Source organism: Tachyglossus aculeatus, chromosome 18 (genome assembly GCF_015852505.1).
Source record: "Tachyglossus aculeatus isolate mTacAcu1 chromosome 18, mTacAcu1.pri, whole genome shotgun sequence".
In the NCBI taxonomy this organism is placed as follows: Eukaryota; Metazoa; Chordata; class Mammalia; order Monotremata; family Tachyglossidae; genus Tachyglossus; species Tachyglossus aculeatus.
The window spans coordinates 26,239,794-26,267,236 of record NC_052083.1 but is presented as its reverse complement, the minus strand read 5'-3'; the positions used below and the strand labels follow the sequence as shown (position 1 = coordinate 26,267,236).

At 46.3% G+C, this 27,443-nt stretch overlaps 1 protein-coding gene across 3 annotated transcripts in view; it reads right to left on the bottom strand.

The window, feature by feature from the left end:
- Nucleotides 1-25,446, bottom strand: part of UBE3A (ubiquitin protein ligase E3A) — a 62,734-nt gene extending 37,288 nt beyond the window's left edge. Inside the window, exons 1-5 of one of the 3 annotated variants that reach the window (XM_038760271.1) lie at nucleotides 25,381-25,446; nucleotides 24,220-24,339; nucleotides 20,720-20,835; nucleotides 20,002-20,046; nucleotides 6,897-7,207 (exon numbers count right to left, since the gene is read on the bottom strand). In XM_038760271.1, the coding sequence (XP_038616199.1) occupies nucleotides 6,897-7,207; nucleotides 20,002-20,003 (313 nt within the window). In that variant the 5' untranslated portion in view covers nucleotides 20,004-20,046; nucleotides 20,720-20,835; nucleotides 24,220-24,339; nucleotides 25,381-25,446. The remainder of the gene's footprint in view (nucleotides 1-6,896; nucleotides 7,208-20,001; nucleotides 20,047-20,719; nucleotides 20,836-24,219; nucleotides 24,340-25,380) is intronic. The other 2 variants (XM_038760270.1, XM_038760272.1) reach the window with 2 other exon arrangements.
- Between the last annotated feature and the right edge of the window lie 1,997 nt (nucleotides 25,447-27,443).

The window sequence follows — 27,443 nt, the reverse complement described above, 5'->3', positions numbered from 1 at the left end:
GCCAACAAGGGCAGAGGATCAATCGTATTCACTGAGCACTTACTGCTGCAGAGCACTGTCTTAAGCACTTGGGAGGTACAGCATAACGGAGTTGGTACACACGCTCCCTGCCCATATGGAGCTTACGGTCTAGAAGGGGATACAGACATTAATTGAGAAGTTGAGTGGCTTACTGGATAGAGCCCAGGCCTGGGAGTCAGGAGGACCTGGACTCTAATCCTGGCCCTGCCACTTGTCTGCTATGTGACCTGGGACGAGTCACTTCGCTTCTCTGTGCCTTAGTTACCTCACCTCTAAAATGGGAATTAAGGCTGTATGCCCCATGCGGGATAGGGACTGTGTCCAACCTGATCAGTTTGTATCTACTCCAGCACCTTACAGTACCGTGCCTGGGACACAGTAAGTGCTTAAATACCATAAAAAAAGTGCAAGGGTGAAGCAGAAAGGAGTGGGAGAGGAGGAAATGAGGACTTAGGGAAGGCCTCATGGAGGAGATGTCTTCAATAAGGCTTTGAGGGTGAGGAGAGTAGTCGTCTGATTTTTGCTGTTGTACTTTCCAAGGGCTTAGTGCAGTGCTCTGCACACAGTAAGCGCTCAATACATCCGACTGAATGAAGGAAATGAATGATGAGGGGGAGATGGGGAAGGCAGGTAGTGCATTTTATGGGAAGCAGCATGGCATAATAATAATAATAATAATGATGGTATTTGTTAAGCACTTACTACGTGCAAAGCACTGTTCTAAGTGCTGGGAGGATACAAGGTGATCAGGTTGTCCCTCGTGGGGCTCACAGTCTTAACCCCCATTTTACAGATGAGGGAACTGAGGCACAGAGGAATGAAGTGACTTGCCCAAAGTCACACAGCTGACAATTGGCAGAGCCAGGATTTGAACCCATGACCTCTGACTCCAAAGCCCAGGCTCTTTCCACTGAGTCACGCTGCTTCTCTATCCATGCGGCATAGTGGATAGAGCACAGGCCTGGGAGTCAGAAGGTCATGGGTCCTAATCCCATCTTCGCCACTGGTCTGTTGTGTGACCCTGAGGGCAAGCCATTTTCCATCCCTGTGCCTCAGTTACCTCATCTATAAAATGGGGATTGAGATTGTGAGCCCCATGTGAGGCAGGGCCTGTGTCCAACCCCATTTGCTTGTATTCACCGTTGCGCTTAGTAGAGTGCCTGATACTCGAAGAGTACTCAACAAATACCATGCTTTTAATTTTTTTACTTTTATGTACGTAGCTGGAAGTTAGTCAGTTAGATTAACGTCTGTTTCACCCTCTAGACTGCCAGCTTGTAGTGGGAAGGGAGCGCCTCTACCAACTCTGTTATACTGTACCCTCCCAGCGCGTAGTACAGCTCTCTGCACACAGCAAGTGCTCAACAAATACCACTGATTGACTGTTGGAAGAGTGATCAGAGAGCTGGGCTGTAAGTCAACGGGGTAGAATGGCACCCTCAAGATACATGGGCAAAGACGCTGCTTCTCACAGAGTCGAGCAAGCCCTGGCATGCAAAGTCTGGGTGGCACGCTTATCTTCTTTGCGCCTCAGTTTCCCATCTGCCAAATGGGGATTTGAGACCTGTTGTCCCTCCTACTTACACCATGAGCCCCACTGGGGACTGGCTGTGACTGACCTGATTAACTTGTATCCACTGCAGCGCTTAGGACAGCACTTGACACGTAAGTAAGCACAAATACTTAAATACCACAAGAAATAAAAAAAGATGCTATGCCTATTACATTCACTTTAGCTGGATCTGATGATCTCATAAAGGCCCACCTAATTTGACGATTATATAATCAATGCCTGAATTGTGAACAGCAAAAGGCCCTTTGAGATGCAACTAAAGTGAATTCCACAACAGATTTAGAAGGACACTTGCATTACAAAAATGACTGCAGGTCACAGAAAACCTTTCAACTATGTGTAAATATATATTTCATTCATTCAAACATATTTATTGAGCACTTACTGTGAGCAAAGCATTGTACTTGGGAGAGTACAATATAACAACGGACACGCTCCTACCCACAACGTATATATATATATATATATATGTAAAACTGCTGGCTCCCACGAGATGATCCATTTGTACAGCACTACCACTATGAAAATTCATTCATCTTTGATTTTATGACTTGAAAAATGTCCTAAAAATACTTTTCCTAGCAGGCATTTCAACTGGAAAGAGCCTTTCTGCTAGGACTCTGCAGATGGCACTCTGTAACATGATACTTGGAGGGGTTGGGGAACTTTACTTATCAATGTTTCAGGCTGCCTTTTTGGTTTTGAAGTCAGAACCCTTTGAGGATGCTTGAAAGGCCTTAAAAATAGGCACACCGTTTCCTGTGCTTAAATTGTTGTGCTTCCCTTAAAAGTGCCCTGAAAAGCTCTTTTCTGGAGTTCGGGACGAGGCCCTCGCCAAATGTTTGTTTTATTAATCTGTGTTCTGTGGTCAAGACCAGAGGTACGAGTTGAGCTGCACAATAACATTTCCTCTCCCCTTGCCCGAAAACAGCACTGAGTGGTAAGATCCAAATTTCAGGGAGAACTTGATGGATCTTTTCTTTCCAAGAAAAGAAGTCATGGAGAAGACGATCATCGCCATGTTTACACAAACTGAACTAGGCCCTGGGGAAAAGAAAATGAAAATGAGCAGACTCAAAATCCATTTCACACGTTCCACTGGGCAAAGGTGAGATGCTGGCATACTGGCTGTAGTCACGGACCTCATTAGGAAACTGTCTGCATAATAATAATAATGGCATTTATTAAGTGCTTACTATGTGCAAAGCACTGTTCTAAGTGCTGGAGATGTTACAAGGTGATCAGGTTGTTCCACGGGGGGCTCACAGTCTTAATCCCCATTCCACAGATGAGGTAACTGAGACCCAGAGAAGTGAAGTGACGAAAAAAGTCACACAGCTGAAAAGTGGTGGAGCCAGGATTTGAACCTATGACCTCAGACTCCAAAGCCCAGGCTCTTTCCACTGACCCACACTGCTCCATGCCTGAGAGAAGGGGGGAAGGAATATTTATGTTTAGAAAAAAAACAAAACAAAACTGCCTACACATTACATCAGGGCTTCTCTTACTGGAAACTGAGAAATGGTCTTAGGTTTCAGATCCTGGAAAAAACCCATGGTCCGGGGCCTAGACATTTAAAAAAAACCCTTAAAATATGGTATATGTTAAGCACTTGCTCTGTGCCAAGCATTGTACTAAGCACTGGGGCAGATACTACAAGATAACCAGGTTGGACACAGTCCCTTTCCCATAAAAGGCTCCAAGTCTTCATCCCCATATTACAGAGAAGGTAACTGAGGCCCAGAGAAGCTAAATGGCTTGCCCAAGGGCACACTGAAGACAAGTGGAGGACCAGGGATTCAAACTCAGGTCCTCCGAGTCCCAGGCACGGGCTCTTTCTATTAGGTCATGTTGCTTCTCAATCTTCCTTGCCTGCAGCCCCTCTGACCAGGAGGTAGAGAAGCAGCATGGCTTAGTGGAAAGAGCACGGACTTGGGAGTCAGAGCACGTTTGAATCCCTGCTCTGCCACTTGTCTGCTGTGTGACCTTGGGCAAGCCACTTAACTTCTCTGGGCCTCAGTTACCTCCTCTGTAAAATGGGGATTAAGACTGTGAGCCCTCCGTGGGACAACCTGATTACCTTGTATCTACCCCAGTGCTTAGCACATAGTATGCACTGGAATAGCACAATTATTATTGTTGTATTTTTACACTGAAAATGGGCCTAGCCAGCTGTCTGGGGCTGCAGAGGAGCAATGGGTCTTCCCCGGTGTGAATCCAAGGATCTACCTCTCTGGCTTCACCCCATCATCGGAAATGGGATCCCCAGGTGGCCCCTCCCAACCCCCCACCAGATTTGACTCAGTGGTCACCTGGGTCCCTACTTCAAAAACGGTGTGAACCTGAGAAGCAATGTGGCCTAACGGGAAGAACACGGGCTTGGGAGTCAGAGGACCTGGCTCCTAATTCCAGCTCTGTTGAGGACTTTGGGCCAGTTAACTTCCCTGTGCCTTCTCAGTCTCTTCATCTTTAAAATGGGGATTAAATGTCTATTCTCCCTCCTGCTTAGACGGTGAGCCCATAGGAAATGTGTCCAATCCAATCGAGTTGTATCTATCTGGGAACATGAGGACAATTTTTTTTGGTTTGTTTTATGGTATTTGTTAAGCACTTACTAAGTGCCAGGCACTGTTCAAAGTACTGGAGTAGATACAAGGTAATCAGGTCAGACACAGTCCCTGTCCTACAAAGGACTCACAGTCTAAATCCCCATTTTACACATTAGATAACTGAGGCCCAGAGAAGTGAATGACTTACCAAGATCACACGGCAGACAACTGGCAGAACTGGGATTAGAACCCAGGTCCTTCAGACTCCCAAGCCCGTGCTCTATCCACTAGGCCACGCTGCTTCTCCACACTGGTTGACACAAAGTAGGCGCGTAACAAATACCACAATTATTATCTGTCTTTTGCACTTGAAGATGTCATTGCATACAAAGATGAACTATTGCTGGAGAGGGCTACACTCCTTCTGACACCTGGGCACCAGGGTAGATAAACCTTGGCCGCCCTGGCGTTTTGCCATCTCAAATTCCTGGGGCTCTCACCCACTCTTTCTCCCGGAATCTTGGCTCCAAGAGACCCGCTGCCACCCTCAACCCTGGCCGTTCCACAGAGTGCTGATTTTCCATGGTTTCCTCCCAGTGGACCCGAGCTGTCGCCTCCCCGGAGGTTTCCTTTTCTGGAATATCTCCCCTCGCACAGAGTCACCCCGGGCTTAAGAGCTCCTCCACCACCCATCCTCCTAGCCCGCTCCACTCAGCAGAAATGACGGCTCTTTGTGTTGTGTCGTCAAGGCTGTTCCCTCGACCGGGCCCCGGGATGGGGGTGGCCCCTGTGGCATCTTCTCTCGGGCTGCAGCTCACCCACAGTTTTCTGGCTTCGCTAGCGTGGCGGTGGGCGGCAGTGGGCCACCAGTCCCATCCTTTGGCCCTGGGTTGGGACGGATGCCCCGGGAACCTTCCAGACTATAAACCTGGCGTGGGCAGGGACTGTCTCTACTGCTGAATTGGACTTTCCATGTGATTAGTACAGTGCTCTGCACACAGTAAGCGCTCAACAAAAACGATCAAATGAATAAACCTCCTTCCGCTCTCCACCACCCCCGCAACCTGCTGCTCGCGGCCCCATGAGGTCTGGGGTTTGCGGCTCTCGGGCTCCGGAGGCTTGGCTGCCCCGGTTCGAGAATGTCACCCCTTTTGGTGATCCCGCTTGCCATCTCAGGCTCGGAAATGCCATGCGCACGGCTGATTTCTGCCGCTCGAAATAACGCAAGGATGTCACCAACTCGGCTGTCGATGCCTCGTTTTTAGCAATCCTTCGCCCCGTTTTTCTTTCGACCTTATCTAAGTAGTTTTGAACACAATCGCAATGACACCTGTCTCAAATGCTTTCGGCTCATCTTTTTTCTGAAGCTCCCCCAGTTCTTGCTCTTGAAGCCAGAGTTCAACCTTCTTTTAAACCTTTCCTTGGCCGTCAGAGGCCAGAGCTGTCACACACAGATTTCACTCTGGGATTGCCATTGGCGCCCCAAAACCAGTCCAAGTGCCAAGGATGGCCCGTGGGCTGCCGTCATCCACCCCCCGCCTCTCCGACCGATGCTGCTGATGGTGGGGAGTGAGGCCCGCCACCCTAACTTTAGCAATTTGGGTGTAGGTGTGGCCAAACTGCCTGAGGCCAGTCAGGCCCGAATTCGCAAGGCACCTGAAGATGAGCCCCTTGGCCGGCGTCACTTAGTCGATGACATATATTCGCACTAGGCACGGTTCTCTTCACACTGTGCCCGTCTTCTCTCATTCAGACCCGATCAGAACTGATTTCCACAGAATTTCCCCAACGTTTAGGCCATGGTGAGCATTTAACAGTAGTAAATAACGAGAAACTATACCAATATTACTGGTAATAGCGTAATCATCACAATAATAATTATGGCACTTGTTAAGCACTCACCATGTGCCAAGCACTGCTCTAAGCGTTGGGGTGGGTACGCGTTTATCAGGTTAGACACAGTCCCTGTTCCACATGGGACTCACACTCTTAATACATGAAAGGGCATCCCAGCATCCCAGTCGATCCTGGAAATGCAAACCAGAGAGACATAAGTCCCTGGAACTTAAAATTCATTTAACCTCCTCCCCCATAATTGGGCTGACAGCACAAATACCCAGAAATTATTGTGACGCCTCATCAATTTTCAAATCCAAATAAATGGAAACGACATAGTCTGGGGATCTGTTTTTAGCTCTACCAGCTCCTGAGAACCCTTCAAATGAGGAGCAGAGATAAGAGGAGCAGCATGGCCTAGGAGCTACAGCCTGGGCCTGGGAGTCAGAAGGTCATGGGTCCTCATCCCGACTCTGCCACTGGTCTGTTATGTGACCCTGGGCAAGTCACTTCACTCCTCTGGGCCTCAGTTACCTCATCTGTAAAATGGGGATCGAGACTGTGAGCCCCAAGTGGGACAAGGGATTGCATCCAACCCGATTTGCTTGTGTCTACTCCAGAACTTATTACAGTGCCCGGCACTGTACTTAACAAATACCATAATTATTAATATTATTACTGTTACATGGGGGGGGATGTTGAATAATGCAGTAAATCCCAAGACCAGAAGATGGTAAAATGATAAATTACAAGCGACGCAGCTTGGAAAAAATCAGACCGATTTTGAGGCCATTCTTCCTGGGGTACCACACAAGGATGGAGTGACCCCAAGCCTAGGATGGGACACCTTCATCTGCAAACCCCCTCCCCACCGCAGAACAAACGGCTGAATGAAAATCGGCTTGAAAAGGCCTCACCTTTGAAGTCATCTCTAGGGCCATGGGCTTCCTTCCGATTCATTCTCCTCTCAGGGCAGGACTTGTTCGGGGTGGCTTGGGAGTTGGTTTCCAGGTAAGCTGAGCTAGCCCCTTTCTTGGAGGGATGAGGATCGCAGAGTTTTGCATTAATCTTATAAAGCTCCAGGGCTTTAACGGCTGCTGCATTGTTATCCAAACGAAGGAAAGTTGGGCAGGATGCACAAAACTCATTCGTGCAGACCTCATTTCCACAGCCCTCGGTTAACTGGTGGTAGTAGCGTTCTATTAGATGCTTTGCAGCTGCTCGCTTCCTGTACCAAACGGTTCAAAAGGGAAGCAGAGATTAGTACAGCTCTCAAACACGAAGCTCATTCGGATCATCCGCAAGGCTGAAATTAGTTACGCACGGACGCGGCCGACGTTTTTCTGGTTCTAAGTCGCTTGTATGGGGGTGGAATTTTCTGGCTTTCGAAGATATGCAACTGGGGAATAGAAACTGGATTTGCAGATTTAAAATAAAAAAAAATGAGGCTTTGTTCTCATTAAGGGCAGGGAATGTGACAGCAATTCTGTTGAATTATACTCTGGCCAGGGCTTAGTACAGTGCTGTACACAGAGCAGGTGCTAAATGAATACCATTGATGGATTTAAACTTCTTGAGTCATTCACTCATTCAATCGCATTTATTGTGCGCTTACTGTGTGCAGAAGAATCCTCCTTCTCTAAACTGTAAACTCACTGAAAAGCAGTGTGGCTTAGTGGAAAGAGCAGGGGCTTGGGAGTCAGAGGATGTGGGTTCTAATCCCGGCTCCGCTGTGTGGGCAAGCCACTTCACTTCTCTGTGCCTCAGTTACCTCATCTGCAAAATGGGGATTAAAACTGTTAGCCTTATGTGGGACAACCTGATTACCCTGTATCTACCCCAGTGCTTAGAACAGTGCTTGGCACATAGTAAGCATTTAACAAAATACCGTCATAATAATAATGACAATAATAGTGGGCAGGGAACATGTCTGTTACACTGTTGTGTTGTACTCCCCTAAGCCTTAAACTCAGTGCTTTGCACACAGTGTTTAATAAATATGACTGACTGATCTGTGTTTCTTCTGACATTGGCAAGGTTGGGTAACCACATACTTAGAAGGTGAACGCTGGTTAGGGCAGAGGCTGTGATCTGCCTGAATGCCTTGTATCTTCCCTAGCACTTAGTACAGTGCTTAGCACATAAGTGCTAATTATTACTATTAATTATTATTATTATTATTATTATTATTATTATTATTATTATTACTGACATCTTTGCATTTTGGACTGGAGGAGAGGGCTTCTACATTGGAGTTGAGAACAAGAATACTTCCAAGAGACAAGTAAAACTGATGATGGTGGCCAGTGTCCCCAGGAAGCTCCTGTCTCTTTAGAGAATAGTGAGGAGAAACCTCTCAAAAAAAGTATTTTGACGCACTTAGAAAAAACAGTCCTAGCCATCACATGCTAAATTACACACTAATTTTACTGATGATCCTATAGATACTTGTCACAACATATACAAATGTCCTAACCATCCTTTTAAGTAATCCCGGGGAGGGTGTTTACCATGGCAGAATTATGATGAATAAATACTAGTGATTGATTCACAGGGTGACTTTCTGCTTACTATTTTCACTGTTAAGGTGGTCTTGACTTTTTTAAATGTAATTTTATTTTTGGGGGAGAGGGAGGGACTTTAACTAGAATTTGAAAAAGGAAAAAAAAATATTTGGTGGGCATGAAACAGGTGGAAATCGTGTTAAATAATATACAGTCCTAAAAATCCACATGCTACATAGAAAGAATTCTTAAATGCAAGATATATTTTACCCCAACAGTTGTCACCTGTAAAATGGGGGTTCGATACTTATTACTCCAAACTGTGAGCTCTATGTGGGACGGGGACTGTGTCCAAACTGATGATCTTATATCTGCTCCACGGATTAGCAAAGTACACACTTAACTGATACCATTATCATGATTTGGTGTCCAAGCTCTGAGTAATACTTAGATGTAATTAGAAATTAAATTAACTTGAAAATGTTCGCAGTAAGACATTTTAATTGAATAAAGCATGTCTGAGCTTCAATCTGTTCATATTCCGGATCCTTCAAAGTACGTAAAATTTACAAGTTAAATCAGTACAGTGTTTTTATAAAAGTGTGTACAGAGCTTGGCACATGGTAAGCGCTTAGCAAATACCACTATTATTGACAATTTGACTTAAAATAGCTTAGATTTTCTCCCTTAAAAACTGTCAGCAATCACAGCAGCATGGCTGAGTCGATGAAGCATGAGTCTGGATTCTAATACCAGCTTTGCCACTTGTCCACTGCGTGACCTTGGGCAAGTCACTTCACTTCTCTGTGCCTCAGTTACCTCATCTGAAAAATGGAGATTAGAACTGTAAGCCCCATGTGGAACAGGGACTGGATCCCAACTGATTATCTTGTATCTGCCCCAGTGCTTAGAACGACGCTTGACACATAGTAAGCTCTTAATAAATACAATAATCATCAGCACGAACATGTTTCGACTGATTCGAGAAGCAGTGTGGCTCAGTGGAAAGAGCACGGGCTTGGGAGTCAGGGGTATAAGTTCGAATCCCGGCTCTGCCATGTGTCAGCTGTGTGACCTTGGGCAAGCCACGTAACTTCTCTGTGCATCAGTTAGCTCATCTGTAAAATGGGGATTAAGACTGTGCACCCCACGTGGGACAACCTGATCACCTTGTATCACTCCCAGCGCTTAGAACAGTGCTCGGCACATAGTAAGCGCTTAACAAATACCACCATTATTCAGCACTTAGAACAGTGCTTGGAACATACTAAGCGCATAACAAATGCCAACATTATATATTTGCTTAAAACGCTCCTGATTTGTGGGCTGACAAGTCTGCAACTGAGTCCTGTTCGCCGAGGGCTTTCCACCTGAGGTGATGACGGCTCGGGCATCTGTCGCATTTTCTAAAAGTTGGTTTCCCACTAAGTGTTCTGGCAGTGGCTGGGATCTGCACTGCACACCTGCTGCTGGGCCACATGCCTAAGGAAGAAGCCAGGGGTACAGCTGGCCCCCTGTAGCGACCCAGGGAGTTTTCTCCCGGCCTTCCAGCCCACGTGCCAGGGCACCGAGGGGCAGATCCCCTCAGGCCTGCAGTGGCTCTGGCTGACTGGCAGAGCAACAGTAAAGGCTTGGTCCCTCCAACCACACAGGAGATGTCGGGTAGGGAGAGGATAGTGGTGTGGCCTGGTCCGGGATGCTGTTTTGATCAGGGGTGAGCCCCACCGGCTCTATTCCTTCCACTGGAGAGGTGAGTTCACCTTCCCTCTGCTGGGTTTTCTTTTCAGACCTTTCTCGGAGAAGGGCAAAATCGTTTACAAAATAGAAACCCGGCGGATCTTTTGGGAGTGCACTCTGAGAAACCACGGGGGCGTGCAAGTCCAATTTCATTTCCTCCAGGGACGCCTGGGCCCAGGAGCAGCTGCAGCAGTGAGCAAGTGTGGGATGGAGGTAGCCCGTTCCTGGGGAAGGCTTTGATCGGTCCATGGTGGGGCAAGACGACACAGAACCTGCGGTTGCACACCAGGGGCCTCGGCAGAACCCGACCTTCTCCGCCATGATTCCGAGCAACTCTGAGGGCCACCCAACCGCCAAGGGGAGTCCCACCTCCCGCTGGAGCCACCGAGTCCCCAGTGCCAGCCCCTTCCTCAGCTGTGCCGGACGGAAGACAAAAAAGCGCGGGCCGTCACCTAATTCACACTGAACGGCTGGCTTTGGCATTTAGCGGCGCTTCACCAGGGTGCCTTTCCAGACCAGGCCAGTTTCTCTTCAACTCTGCACTTCCAAGATCAGCGTTTCCACATCGGGGCAGAAACCCACTATGTAAAAGGTGACCTGGAGTAGGATTTAGAAACTCTTTGCCAAATTCTCTCAGGTCTAGAAAACTCCCACTATTAGCAGCATTTTCAAGAAAGCCTCTACTGTGGCTCTGGTGGTTCACAGATTCTTCTATTAACCAGCATTGCTTAGTGGAAAGAGCCCGGGCTTGGGAGTCGGAGGTCGTAGGTTCCAATCCCGGCTCCGCCACCGCCAAAGTCAGCTGGGTGACTTTGGGCAGGTCACAACTTCTCTGTGCCTCAGTTCCCTCACCTGTAAAATGGGGATTAAGACTGAGAGCCCCATGTGGGACAATCTGATTACCTTGTATCTACTTCAGCGCTTAGAACAGTGCTTGGCACATGGTAACTGCTTAAATACCATCATTACTAATATTATTATTAACCAATATTTGTAATCAATCACACGGCAAAATGTAGATGGTAAACACCTCAAGACTGAGGACTTATGCCCCCACCAAACTTTATAACCCCAAAGTGAATTTTACAACTGGCCCAGGATACGCAGCCACTATGTTTTTTGACGATGCATGACGAAGAAACAGAAGAACTCTAATAATAATAGTAATATTATTATTATGGTATTTGTTAAGCACTTACTATGTGCCAAGCACTGCACTAAGCACTGGGGTAGATATGAGATAATTAGGTCCCACGCGAGACTCATAGTCTAAGTAGGACGGAGAACAGGAATTGAACCCCCAGTTTGCAGATGGGGAACTGAGACACAGAAAAGTGGAGAGACTTGTCCAAGGTTACACAGCAGGCAAGTGGCAGGATTAGAACCCAGGTCCCCTGACTCCCAGGCCCATACTCTTTCCACTAAGCCATACTGCTTCTCTACCTCCAAACTGTCGAGGCCTGTGACACAATTCACAAACTACTTAGATGCTTTGCTCTCCAATGCACTACCTGTGAAGACCCGCGGGGAAAAAGTAAAATAAAAGGAGATGCAACGCTCTCCTGAACATAACATTTCAACAGACTGTGGCTTTTGCAGGGAGTTGAAAAGAAGCCATAATGCTAACTCCACTCTGCTTTGCCCAGTGCTCTGCACAAAGTAAGTGCTGGATAAATGCCCCAATGGATTGATTCACATGGAAAATGCAGGCTACGGGTCTGCCCTGAAGGAGTTTGCCATCAAAAACAAATATCAAAAGCAGAACCTAAGTATGCTTAGGCAGCTCAAGAGTCCTGCTTTCCTGTGGCTTTCAGGAGGCTTTATTATTCCGAACTGGGATGGCTGGAACTGGATGTCACAATAGACCCATCTGAACACTTGAGTTCTGTGAAAGCGTTTGAAATCTCACTTAAAGAGCAAAATATACAACCTCAAGGCTGGGAGCGTATTTTCTGGGTGACTGGCATGTGACGGGCCTCTGGGGAAGTTAAAATGAGGCCCAAGACAAAGAATAACAGTGATGAACTGGGAATCTTCAAACCCCAAATACTAAACTATATAACCAAAAAACTGTGTTCTGTCAGATTATTTGGGCGTGAACTTATTCAGACCAATAGAAGGTCTTTTCCTATGTTGCGCGTTGAGCTGGGCAACTGGTAGGAAACAGTACATTCAATGGTCCCCAACCTTCTCAATTACTTCTCTTCCCTGCCTTTCTCAAAGTACTTGGTTTCCTCCGAAGAACTAAGATATCGGCTAACAAAGACACCCACCATTGGGGTACTTGCTAAGTGCCAAGCACTGTGCTAAGGGCTGGGGTAGACACAAGATAATCCTGTCGGACCGTCTCTGTCCCAGGTGGGACACACATCTAAGGGAAGAGAGAGAAGAGGCCCTTTGTTCTCATTTTACAAATGAAGAGACTGACGCACAGAGAAGTTTAGTGACTAGCCCAAGGTCATACAGCACGCAAGACGTGGAGCCGGTACTAGAACCCAGGTCTTGACTCCCAGGCCCGTACTCTTTCCACTAGGCCACACTGCCCCTCTATGTGCTTTGGCTATGCATTTTGGATAGGAAGCTGTTAGGGAATTAGCGAACATTCTTCCAACAGTGCATGTCCGAAGTAGGAGTAATAGTATTTATGAAGTGATTATTGAGTATAGAGCACTGTACTAAGTGGCGTGAAATACTATACAGGTGGGAATTGGACAGTGACCCTGTCCCCTGAGGCCCTCACAAATCTGTGAAGAGGCAGTTGGTTAAGGCGTGTAAACTTTAACACGCACTCTCTGTAACACAGGTTTTGTCATGAATCTAACTTCTTTATTATGGGAGAACAGCACAGTACAGTGAACACAGCATGAGCCTGGGAGTCTGAAGGTCATGGGTTCTAAGCTCGGCTCCTCCACATGTCTGCTGTGTGGCCTCAGGCAAGTCACTTCACTTCTCTGGGCCTCCGTTACCTCATCTGTAAAATGGGGACTAAGACTGTCAGCCCCTTGCGGGACAGGGACTGTGTCCAACCCAGTTTGCTTATAGCCACCCCAGCGTTTAGTACAGTGGCTGGCACAATTATTATTATTTTCCTTTACAAAGCTTGTCTAGGAGGCTTTTAGCCAAGTTGATCATGTGAAAGATCCAAGTACTAACTGATCTTTGTTGCCAATCTGTACTTCCCAAGTGCTTAGTACAGTGCTCTGCACACAGTAAGTGCTCAATCAATACGACTGACTGACTGAATCTATGACATGAAACATTTAATCTTCCACACCTTGACATCATCAAAAACACCAACACCAAACGATGATGGGTCGAACTTTATCGCACCCAAGCGGGATTTTGGTAAGGTAAGAAGAACCAGACAGACTGAAATGTCACTGACTCCGCACTGGGCCCAGTTATAGCAATGACACATCCTGTTACATAAGAAAGATATAAAACCAGATTTCCAGCCGGTATTGTGGTACCCCAGAGCAACTTCTGCTTTTTCTTAAACACAAAAACAAACTTGCTTTGTCAAACACAGCATTTTAGACCCAGAAAAATGACTGAAAGCTGTGAGTTACCTGGTATTAATCATGGTTAATAAAGCACATCCACAGCACCTAGTATTAAAACCTCAACAGCTTCATCACATCCAGGATGGAATATGTGAATATCAAAAGCCACACTACAAGCCAAGATCAACATTACCAAATCAAGACACACAGCAAGCAGATATTAGAGTTTCCCATTCCTTAGAACTACAGTATATTTACTTTATAACCCAATATCTCCCCAGGATCTCACTAAAATAGAATTGGACACCAGTATTTTCCCAAACTGATCAGCCCTCCAATTTCGGTGACGTCAAAACGAAGGCGGCTGCCATCTTGTGAATGACATGTAATCCCACCCTAGGGTCAAAAGCTTAGATTTGCTGGGGGGCGGTTGAAGGGGGGCAATCAACCACTTTCTGAGCATCTCTTGGCCCCAGAAGATGAAGGAAGGTGAGTGGGAGGAAGCAGAAAATATGGGGAGAAATAGGGAGAAGAGAGTAGAAACAGGAATAAAGAGATGTCTGTGTGTGTGGTGGTACATGGTGGGTGGGGGTAGGGGGTGGGCACAACCACTCTTTTTTCCTTTTTTATATGCTCCTGGCTCAGGACTGCCATTTACCCCTAATTGTGCCAAACTGCATAAACAATTATTACCTCTACACTGACCACGTTTTGGTAGTTGTGCCAAACATGAACAAATCCAAGCAATAATGTATTGCATCCAGGTCTTCTTGGATGACTAAAACATTTGGTAACTGTATCTTCTGAGCCACAGAGCCACTTAGATCCTCGGGCAGGTACGAGGGGAATGGTTTTGCTTAGACAAAGATAAGGCGGGGTGCAGTTGGTGAGAAGGCAGGATGGATTGCCCAGACTACGTGCGAGTTTAGGAGATCCATTCTAAGACACTCTGCCAATGATTTGCCCTGAGACTCTGAATACGCCCATCTTCACCAACTACACTCCGATGTCTAATTCTGGAGGACAGTGACGAAGAAATTGGTGTTCTGCTTCTTCTAGCTTCCCTGAGTCTTTTGCAAAGTTGCAGTCAATGTTATCTAATCACTGGGGAAAGAATGACCGTCCATAATTCCAATTTTTTTTCATTGCCTCAAACTAAGGCCCGGGAAGTGTTATTCCCATTACTTCATAAAAACCAGGTGGCACTAAACAGGCTCCTCTTACTGTCTAAAGGAGATTCAGCCAGTGTTGGTTAGTCAGTTGAATTTACTGAGTGCTTACTGTGAGCAGAGCGCAGTACTAAGCACATGGGAGAGGACAATATAACAGATATATTCCCTGCCCACAATGAGCTTACGGTCTAGAGGGGGAGACAGACACGAAAGAGTGGAGAGAAACTGTCTGACAGATAAGAGGAGGGAGGGCATTCCAAGCCAGGGGCAGGTCGTGGGCGAGAAGTCAGTGGTGAGATGGACGAGATGGAGGTACTGTGAGAAGGTTAGATTTAGAGGAGTGATGTGTGTGGGCTGGGTTGTAGCAGGAGAGTAGCGAGGCAAGGTAGGAGGGGGCAAGGTGATTGCTTTAAAGGCAATGGTGAGGCGTTTCTGTTGGATGTGGAGGTGAAAGTCAGTTCTTCCTCCGCCCACAGTCAGAGCAATAGGACTGAGTCTTGTCAACCCTTTCCTCTAAGATAGGCTGGACATTAAGCTGTGGTCACTTAACCCTTCCTTCCTTGTTACCACCTCCAAGGGGCAGTGGCAACCTCTCACAATCAAATTACTTTAGGAGTGAGGATATGAACAAGTTAACTGAACCTCAATCCAGAGAAGAAGAACGTGAGTTAGTGGAAAGAGAAAAGTGCCTAGAAACTTCAAGGGGGCATTTCCCACTCCCTTAATTAACAGGATTTAGCTAGCTTTCCCTTCAGAGGTTTGCAATCTAAGGACGTCCCCATCTTCCCAGCAGCTCCCGAAGTAAATGTTCAAGTCCAAAGAAGTCCTAGCCTGAAGGATAACTGGCTTGCAAGATTCCCCAGGTGGGCACGCTTACTACGTGCTACGCACTGGGGTGGACGTAAATTTATGCAATCGGGCATAGTCCCTGCCCCATGCGGAGGCTCACCATCTTAGTCCCATTTTACAGAGAAGGAAATTGAGGGTCAAAGAGGTTGAATGAACGGCCCAAGGATACATAGAAGATCGATCCCGGGTCACCTGACTTCCAGGCAAGTGCTCAACCCACTAGACCATGCCCTCCCTTTCGTGATGGGATTTGCTCACAGGTTATTTTAAAACCAGAAAGGAGACACGGTTTATTTCTCTTTCCCATCATCCAATCCAGCGACAAATTTTCCCTAAGCGAATAGCAGAAAAGGGAAAAATAAAATCCCTCCTTTTCATTCAACTGAGAAAAAAATCATGGGATGTTACATCCCAGAGAAAAACATTGGGGAAAACCGCACCAAAAATTTCAAATACCTCTGAGGGCTCATTTGCCATTCACGTGGTGGGAAGCAGCATAGCCTAGCAAAGCCTAGTGGAAACAGCACGGGTCTTGGAGCAGCAGACCTGGGTTCTAATCCCGGCTCTGCTGCGTGCTTGCTGTGTGACTTTGGACAAGTCACTTAACTTCTTTGTGCCTCATTTACCTCATCTGCAAAATGGGGATTCAGTGCCGGTTCTCCCTCCTGTATTTAGATGGTGAACCTCATGTGGGACCTGTGTTAATCTTGTATCTACCCCACCGCTCAATACAGTGCTTGGTGTAGAGTAAGCACTTGGGTACCGTGATTATTACGTAGAAATATAGTTATGGTACTTGTTTAGAGCTATCTGTGTGACTAGTACTGTACTGAGCGCTACAGCAGACACAAGATTGGACCGTATGAAATAGCCCCCATGGGAGAAAATGAAAAGCTCACCTGTTATCAAAAATTACCACAACTTAGATACCATCTAAAGGCAGAATTAAGAAGCAGCATGGCTCAGTGGAAAGAGCACGGGCTTTGGAGCCAGACGTCATGGGTTCAAATCCCGGCTCTGCCGACTATCAGCTGTGTGACTTTGGGCAAGTCACTTAACTTCTCTGGGCCTCAGTTACCTCATCTGTAAAAGGGGGATTAAGACTGTGAACCCCCTGTGGGACAACCTGATTACCTTGTAACCTCCTGAGTGCTTAGAACAGTGCTTTGCACATAGTAAGCACTTAATAAATGCCATCATTATTATTATCATTATTAAAGGTAAAAAAAAAAAAAGCCCTCCTCACCCCTTGGCAGGGAAGTCAGTCCCCCAGGGAGGACTGCTGATGAGGCAACTGAGGCACAGACAAGTTAAACGAGAAGAAGTGAGGCCCAGTGAACAGAGGATAGGCCTGGGAGTCAGACCGATCCGGCTTCTAATCCCAGCTCTGCCATTTGTCTGCTGCATGACCTTGGGCAAGTCACTTCACCTCCCCGGGTCTCGGTTACCTCATCTGTATAATGGAGGCTAAACCTTTGAGACTCATGTGGGACAAGGATTGTGTCCAACCTGATGAGCTTGTACCTATCCCAGTGCTTAGTACAGTGCGTGCCACATAGTAGGGTGCTTAACAAATATGATTTAAAAAAATGCTTAACAAATATGATTTTTAAAAAATGTTTAACAACTATGATTTTTTAAAAAGTGAGGTGGCCCTCACAAGCCTAGTCTGCCCAGAGGCAGGGGGCACCCAAAGCCTAACGCTGCTACTTCTCATCTTCGCTTTGTGAGCTAGAGGCCAGAAGCAGCAGTCTATCATTTCTAGGATGCAAAATACGGATTTCTTCCCTATTGAAGAAAAAGTGGGAGAATTTAGGGACGGGGGGAATGTGAACTGAAGGTAGGGAACTCCAAGACATTTAAGGATACAGATGCCCAGATGTCTCAGAAGGGTGAGTAAAAAGTTATATTTGTTGTTGTCTTTAAGAGGATGATTACTTTCAAGAGTCAATGGATTTTTTTGAAATGCCAGTTCCCTTGGGAGCACGCAACTGTTTGTTGGTTTCAAATAGGTCAAAAGTTGTGGTAAACATAGGGAAGCTGTTACCTCAGGAAGTTGTGCCCAGGGAAATGTCAGTATATTTGAGAACAGTTGGGACAGTCAAGAGGCCCCTTAAGAACATAAAAATGGCCCATCTGATCCGGTGTTTTGAGTCGGTAGCGATGACAGGCTGTTCGGAGGCAATGTAAGACGGTATGCCCTTCTGGGCAACATTCCTCATGGTTAGGGATGCACAAACTTTCACCCAATCCCTGGCACCTCCTAACTTTTCTTCTAGTAACCCAATATGGATCACCCCCAGTACAGTCACTCATACTATCCCGACTGGAATATTGCATCAGCCTACTTTCTGACCTCCCAACCTCCTGTCTCTCCCCACTTCACTCTGCCGCCCGTATTATCTTTCTACAGAAACGTTCAGGGCATGTCACCTCCCTCCTCAAAAATCTCCAGTGGTTGCCTCTCAACCTCCATATCAAGCAAATACTCCTCACTATTGGTTTCAAAGCTCTCCATCCCCTCATCCTTTCCTAATTCACCTCCTTCTCTCCTTCTCCATTCCAGCCCGCACCCTCTGCTCCTCTGGTGCTAACCTTCTCACTGGGCCTTGTTCTCACCTGTCCCGCCATCAACCCCTGGCCCACGTCCTACCTCTGGCCTGGAACACCCTACCTCCTCAAATCCCCCAGATAATCACACTTCCCCCCTTCAAAGCCTTAGTGAAGGCTCACCTCCTCCAAGAGGCCTTCCCAGACTAAGCCTCCCTTTTCCCCCATACCTTCCCCGTCTCCCTGACTCACTCCCTTTGATCTCCCCCACAGCCCTTGTGTATATATGTTCATAGCTATAATTCTATTTATTTACATTAATCCCTGTTTACTTGTTCTGCTGTGTATCTATCTATAATTCTATTTTGTCATATTGATGCTACTGATGCCTGTTTACTTGTTTTGATGTCCGTCTCCCCCCTTCTAGACTGTAAGCCCAGTTGGGCAGGGATTGTCTCTCTTTATTGCTGAATTGTACTTTCCAAGCTCTTAGTGCAATGCTCTGCACACAGTATGCACTCAATAAGTACGACTGAATGAATAAATGGATGGATTCTCTTGAATCTACTAGGGTAGGTCTGCACAAGTGTTTCCCTTGGTTGGTTTGAACAGACTGTTGGAAGGGCAAGTTTGGGAAGCTACAAGGTGCATCCCTAAAACCAGGAGACTGGAGGTCAACCGCCACCCGGATCCTCCAATCTTATAATAATAATAATAATAACAATAATAATGATAATGGTATAAGTGCTTACTATATGCCAAGCACTGCTCTAAGCGCTTGGGTAGATGCAAGGTAATCAGGTTTGCCACAGTCCATGTCCCGCATGGGGGTCACAGCCTTAATCCCCATTTTACAGATGAAGTAACAGGAGCACAGAGCGATGAAGTGATTTGCCCAAGGTCACACAGCAGGCATGTGGCAGAGCCTTGGATTAGAACCCACGCCCTCCAACTCCCAGGGCCTTGCTCTGTGATGTCACCATTGGCAGCAGAATACCAGACGAGAAAGGCCGCTGAAGGGATCCAGGATTATGCCACTCATACTCCATGGATCAGCTCCAATTGACAGAGATTGCAATAAAATCCCATTAGACCATAATGGGTTGGATCAACTTTCTGGAGACGCACATTTTGCAAGATCTGAGCCCAAGCCCCGAAAAGGTTTAGATGTATCCTCTTAGACCACAGGGCAATACCTCGGAGGTTTGGGAGAGTTGGAGAATGGCAGAGAAAACCCTCCCCAAGAGAAAAGCGGCATCCTGCCGCTGCCCAAGGCTGGTCTGTTAATGCCAGGTTTTGATGGCTATGGTGACTATTTGCCCTTTGCCAAGCTTGTGAGAGAGGGAGAGCAGGGACATAGGGCAAGATGGAGGTGACCCTCTAGACTGTAAGCCCTTGTGGGCAGGGATTGTCTCCCTTTATTGCTGAACTGTACTTTCCAAGGGCTTAGTACAGTGCTCTGCACACAGTAAGTGCTCAATAAATACGATTGATTGACTGATTGATTGCTCTGCACACAGTAAGCACTCAAAAAACACGACTGAATCAATGAATGACCATGGATTCCAGTGAGCAGCGTAAGCAAACCAGCCACGGGGAGGTGGAAGGTTGCATCAGACTGTTTTGGAATCAAGAGAGTTTCCGGTCTGAGGGCCTGCAGTGGAGTGGCGCTTTAGAGTTCTTTATAACGTGACTGGTTCTACTTACATTCGGCTAGCTTCAATGTCGTCAGAGTGAGGTTCTCCTGGTGATCTGTAAGATGCAAATCGAGACAATTTAAGCCTATTACTCTTCCCTCCAAAATAAGTGGATGCAATCGATTTGGAAGACAAACTGGAAAGAAATATTGCTTTCAAAAGTAAATAAATGAAATAACGTTTCAAACGCTACTGTTTAAACCTGTCTTCAAACTGTTTCGTTCCAAAGAGAAACAAATACTCATTAGAGGGACCAGCAGATAAACACGTCTTCAGACGGAAAAACATACTCTTTCAGGGCTCGCCCGACGCGTACTGCATTTTCCTGAAAATCAGGCTGAAAATACATAGCTTACGTTGGTTATGGGATTCTTGGTGACTAACAAGAGTGTAACACAACAGCGGTTACAGGACTATCACCGATCCTTTTCATAACGCTTCTGAATGGAATGTCAGCAAATATGAAAATACTAAGCCCTCTTTTTCAGGGCACAAACCTAGCTTGTCTCATCCCGCTTCCTCTTATCCTACTCGTGGCAATGAACAGAACTTTAGCTATTCCATGATCCCATGTGGTTCGGCTGAAAACATAACTTCAGTATTTGCAAGCCCAGACACAAAACACTCTTTTTTGGAACTGAAAAAAAGATATGTTTTCAAAGTGTGTGAAAGGATTCGAATCAGCCTTTATTCTTATCTGAAATCCAAATGGCGTGATGATCACTCACTAGAAAGATGAGCAAATCTGTGCTTTCCACTTTTCTTGGCCTTTTTTAGAATCACCTCTTCAGGCACTTTGAAAAACGAGTTTACTTCCCAGGGTGGGCAGTCATTCTTTCAAGTCCTATTAGGAACAAATATAAAAGAGATTCCCAGCTCGGTTCTTCATAGGAATAGAGCTACCCTAGTTTGGTTCAAAATTCATTTTAATTTCACTCTAACTTTTTCTACAATGGTCAAGGAAGTCACTTCTGGGTCCCACCAGCTCTGCGGGTAATAACCCCAAGATTGCTTCTCAGTTGATAACCCCATGGATCGGCTGATTTACGGAGGTAAACGTGAACCCGCCAAAATCAAATCCTGGACTCGGCAAGGCGAGCTTGCAGAACAAAAAATAAACACAGGCTTAGTTAGCAGAAAGATCGCTGAGAAGTGAATTCCAAAAGTACTTCACCAGACAGCAAAATCTGCAAAACTCGTTACAGAAAAAAAGTCAATCAGTCGATGGTACCTGATGAGCGCATACTCTGTGCAGAGCATTATGCTAAGCGTGGGGAGAGTTCAACAGAGCCAGAGAAATGGGAAAATGGAAGCAAGTGATACACTGAAAGTCCAAGCAAGGAGGGAATGACGTGCAGTCACAACTGAAGCTGGGAACAGGACAGAGGCCCTTAACTCACAAATTATCATATTTAGAAGGGAGACTCCTTGAGAGCAAAGATGACGTCCACCACCTCTACTGAACTCTCCCCAGTGCTTAGTACAATGCTCTTCACACAATAAGCACTCAATAAATACCACTGATTGACTGATTACTTATCTGTGAGAAGCCAGTGGCCTACAGTGGAAAAGAACACAGGCCTGGGAGTCAGAGGACCTGGGTTCTAATCCCGGCTTCGCCACGCGTCTGCTGTGGGACCTTGGGCAAGTCACTCAGTTGCCTCAGTTCCTTCTTCTGCCAAATAGGGAGTCAATACCTGTTCTCCCTCCTGTGAGCCCCATGTGGGACTTGATGATTTTGTATCTACCCCAGCGCTCAGTATAGTGCTTGGCACATAGTAAGCCTTTAAAAATACCACAATTATTATTATTACCTGCATTGGACCTGACCTGGGTTTTCTAAATCGATGCCTACTCTAGAACTCTTCCGTTATAAATCTTCGGTTTGCTTTTGAAAATTTTGATTCTTTTCATTAGAGAAAGAGGGAAAAAGATTACCATTTAGGTAACAACTTACAAGGTAAATAATATAAAACCAGTACTTATAAACACAATTTCATAGCATGCGAGTCCTTTGAGGGACACAATCCATGTCTAATTCCCCTCTGTGCCCTCTTTCCCTGTACTCAGTACAGCGCTCTGCACACTATAAGCACTGAATAAATACTCCTGTGAATTTCTAGTTACCCGACTTTGGATAAAAAATTCTTAAAATATATTTGCTCAAATGGAATAATAATAGAAAAATATCTGAACAATCGTTTTCATTCAGTTTTCCAGTTTTCAGCTTAAAAAAATTTCACTTCAAAGGCCAATCGATCGAGAGTCACTGCTGAATGCTTCATTCATTCATTCAATCGTATTTATTTAGTGCTCACTTTGTGCACATCACTGTATTAAGTGGTTGGGAGACACTACAAAAGAGGTGTTAGACATGATCCCAGCCCTAAAGGAGCACACGTGGAGTTCCAAATATCCCTGGAAGAAGCTGGGAGAGTTGAGTTATTTGACAGAGAGACATTTCTTCTTGAAAGCCAGATGATGTGGACCTTGGCAAAGCAAACCATGCATTTGTGATTTCTCCCATGGAAAGAGGACACTTTTGACCAGGTTGTGGCAAAAACGATTGAAGCAGCAGGTGACAAAAATTCCAACCCTCTCTTTCGACCCAGCAAGGACTGCAGTCACTCAGGCATTTCGGAAAGACGAGCTTCTCCGAACCAAAGCTGGCCAACCTTTCTGTTTTGACTGGGATCCCAAGCCAATGGCCTAGCTCGTCAGTGGGCAAGCTACAGCAGGGACTAACCCGTTGCCTGCTGGCTCCCTGACAGGGAGCCTGGGTCCTTGTGGGCTCTGGGTGTCAGCCTGCAAACCTCTGCTCTGACCACTACACCTCCCCTCAAAGAGAACGGTAAGGTCAGCTCTTTTTAATTACAATGGCCAAATCTGCAAAGATGCGGTTTATTACGCTTCCATCACTGTAGTTAACTTCGAACTTAAAACCTGATCGAAAAAGCACGCGTGATGAGCTATTTGGAATGAGGAGACCTCACACCGGGATTTCCTCCTTCCATAAAATATTTCTTCATCACTTTCTGCACGTAGGTGTGTGATGGACGCAGTCTGTCACTAAGTCCTTACTTGGTCTATTCGGCCCTCCCTCTCTGGGCCCCCTACATACTTGGGAATGTTTGCCTAAAGCACTGATTCTCCCCCGACCCCCACACGGTTTACGTATATATTCTGATACTTTTCTTTTTCTCCTATCCAAAATTTACCGTGATGTCTGTCTCCCCCCTAGAAGATAGCAAACTCCCTGCAGGCAGGTATCATGTCTCCCAACTCGACTGTCGTGTACTTTCCCAAGCGCTTAGCACTGTGTTCTGCACATACTAACGCTCAATAAATAACGCTGATTGCTCTACACCTAGTAAGCGTTCAAATATCACTGACTGATGAAGGGAAATGAAGATGGTTCTACTATATTTTGAGGAGAGTAAAAGGGCATATGAAGTAAATAAGCACATTACAAAAAAACCTCACACTGTACCAGTCAGATCGATATTTTCTGCAAGTCACTACACTATATTTTTAATGTTGTTTAATTAAAGATTCATTCATTCAATTGTATTTATTGAGTGCTTACTGTGTGCAGAGCATTGTACTAAGTGCTTGGAAAGTACAATTCAGCAACGAAGAGACAATCCCTGCCCACAATGGGCTCACAGTCCAGAAGGGGGGAGACAGACATCAAAACAAATAAACAGGCATCAATATCATCAACATAAATAGAATTATAGCTATAGTCACATCAAAATAAACAGGCATTAATATGAATAGATAGAATGATAGATATGTACATATATTCACAAGTGGAATACATGTGGGGAGGGGAGGGGAGTAAAGCAAAGGGAGACAGTTGGGGTGATGCAGAGGGGAAGGGGAGATGAGGAAAAGGGGGGCTGAGTCTGGGAAGGCCTCTTGGAGGAGGAGGTTAGCGGCACCAGAGGAGCGGAGTGTGCGGGCCGGGATGTAGAAGGAGAGAAGGGAGGTGAGGTAGGAGGGGGCGAGGTGATGGACAGCTTTGAAGCCAACAGTGAGAAGTTTCTGCTTGATATGGAGGTTGACAGGCAACCACTGGAGATTTTTGAAGGGCAGGAGGGTGACCTGCCCAGAGCATTTCTGTACAAAGATAATCCAGGTGGCAGAGTGAAATATAGACTGAAGTTGGGAGAGACAGGAGGTTGAGAGAGCAGACCTAATACTATGAAATAACTTTCCAAATTACCTTTTACAAGCTGTGGCCATTCGGTGACATCGGGGTGATCACAATGTTGAGTCACTGATTTTAAATAGGCTGTCACACCAGTTTAGCTGGTAACCTGGGCTGCATGTAGGCTTAGCCAAGCTAATAAAAAACAACAACTAGAGTTAGAACTCCTCAAAAGTTACCACTTTGATCCCGTTAACTGTATCATATGTTCTCCTCTACTTAAAATAGCAAATGTTAATTGTGGATAATAGCACTTACAAATTTCATAACTTTTTAAAAAAATCAATTTTCTTGCCCTTTAAAGGAAGGTTCCTATTCTAAGGACAATACATTCCTGATTTCAAAACAGATAAAACTGAGATGGGTCTCAGACTTCCCAGAAGTAGAAAAGGGGGACAGGGCGAGAAAATAACAAATATCGTAAGGGGCGCATGTCAGGGCCACTGTGGAGATTTGTTTTCTGCACAAATTCAGAGCGATCGAGAGCCGACATCCTGCAGAAACATTTCATCTTATTTTACGTTTCTGCCCATTCTGAAGCTGCCACTTAGGCAATATTCCTGGTTCGGGTGAAGTAAAAAGGACACATTATTTACTACCCAGCCAGAAACCACCGTGACCATATCAAACCCCATCTCCCCAAGGAGACACAGCATTTGGATACCATTTTCCCATCGTAATCTCTGACCCTGAGCTGCTCACCCCCTTCCCTGGGTCTCGAAAATCCCATGGATGGATTGCTTAGGCAGATGGGGTGGAGGCAATGGGTTGGCAGGGCAGGTGTGGAGCAGGGGATGGGTTGGTAAGGTGGGTGGAGATTGTACAAACTTGCCTCTAGCCCTGATGGCTTTGTGTTGTTCTAACTCCAGACTGTAAGCTCGTCGTGGGCAGGGAAATGTGCCTACCAACTCTGTGGGGTTATATTTTCCCAAATGCTTTGTACAGTGCTCTGCCCCAGCAAGTGTTCAATAAATCCCACCGACTACTAGAATCCACCCAACCCCAGGGCTTCATTTTACTCTCTCGGGTCCCCCACTCTCCCATCAAGCCAGGGAGGCCCTCAGTTCACTGGAAACCTCCACCACCATTCGAGACAAAACCAGACCTCACATGTGAACGCAGCAATTTAAGTATGAACATCTACGGAGAACAGAAAAAAACCCACAATCCAAGTACCATTTTTCCAGTTCTTCAGAAGGAGTTTTCTTGCAAAATATCCAGGCCGCTACAGGTTTCTGATCTGTAATACAAAACGTGGCTCATTTCAGTTTTCAGGTTTTTATCTATAATACAAAACATGTCTCATTTCGGCTTCCTGTAACTTGGTGTTTGTAGTCAACATTCACACCATGGACCCTTTAAAAAGATTTGACAGTCACTCTCTACTGCCAATTAGTAAGGAACAACTGCAACGATTTCAATAACCGTACGTTTACAGCATGTTTCACTTTGAAACATGAAGGCAGAATGAACTCATCCTCTGGTATCTCTCCACATCACAGTTACAGAGATGAAATCCTCACGACAGCATCATTTAAACCAAATAGGTGACACTGAAACTAATACTTATGGATCAAGCGATATCACACCTGCAAGTATTCCCACTTACCACAACCCAGCCTGCACATTTTGCTTCTCCAACACCGACTCACCATACCCCTCTCTTTCGTCTGTCTTGCCACTGACCCCTAGCCCGCATCCTGCCTGGAATCTCCCCCCCAGCACCCCCTTCAAAGAGACCACCTCCCTCCCCAGCTTCAAAGCCTTATGAACTACATAACTCCTCTAAGAGGCCTTTCCCGACTTAGCCCTCATTTTCCTGTCTCTCCAGTTTATGTCGCCTACGCATTTGGAACCGCACCTTCTAAGCCCTTGATATAATAATGGCATTTGTTAAGTGCTTACTATGTGCAAAGCACTGTTCTAAGTGCTGGGGGGGGGGGGGACACACAAGGTGATTGGGTTGTCCCAGGGGGGGCTCACAAATCTTAATCCCCATTGTACAGATGAGGGAACTGAGGCACAGAGAAGTGAAGTGAACATGTCCAAGACTGAACTCCTTGTCTTCCCTCCCAAACCCTGCCCTCTCCCTGACTTTCCCATCACTGTTGACGGCACTACCATCCTTCCCGTCTCACAAGCCCGCAACCTTGGTGTCATCCTCGACTCCGCTCTCTCATTCACCCCTCACATCCAAGCCGTCACCAAAACCTGCCAGTCTCAGCTCCGCAACCTTGCCAAGATCCGCCCTTTCCTCTCCATCCATACCGCTACCCTGCTCGTTCAAGCTCTCATTCTATCCCGTCTGGACTACTGCATCAGCCTCCTCTCCGATCTCCCATCTTCGTGTCTCTCCCCACTTCAATCCATACTTCACACCGCTGCCCGGACTGTCTTTGTCCAGAAACGCTCTGGGCATGTTACTCCCCTCCTCAAAAATCTCCAGTGGCTACCAATCAATCTGCGCATCAGCAGAAACTCCTCACTCTGGGCTTCAAGGCTGTCCATCACCTCGCCCCCTCCTACCTCACCTCCCTTCTCTCCTTCTACAGCTCACCCTGCACCCTCCGCTCCTTGGCCGCTAATCTCCTCACCGTACCTCGTTCTCGCCTGTCCCGCCGTCGACCCCCAGCCCACGTCATCCCCCCGGGCCTGGAATGCCCTCCCTCTGCCCATCCGCCAAGCTAGCTCTCTTCCTCCCTTCAAGGCCCTACTGAGAGCTCACTTCCTCCAGGAGGCCTTCCCAGATTGAGCCCCCTCCTTCCTCTCCCCCTCGTCCTCCTCTCCCTTCCCCACAGCACCTGTATATATGTATATATGTTTGTACATATTTATTACTCTATTTATTTATTTATTTTACTTGTACATATCTATTCTATTTATTTTATTTTGTTAATAAGTTTGGTTTTGTTCTCTGTCTCCCCCTTCTAGACTGAGAGCCCACTGTTGGGTAGGGACTGTCTCTATATGTTGCCAACTTGTACCTCCCAAGCGCTTAGTACAGTGCTCTGCACACAGTAAGCGCTCAATAAATACGATTGATTGGTCCAAAGTCACACAACTGACAAATGGCGGAGTCAGGATTAGAACTCACGACGTAAACCTGGGCTCTTTCCACTGAGCCACGCTGATATCCATCCCACTCTTAGCTCCACAGTGTTATGCACATACCTATAGCTGATTTTAACATCCATCTCCCCCTCTCGAGTGTAAGCTCCTTGTGGGCAGGGAACATGTCT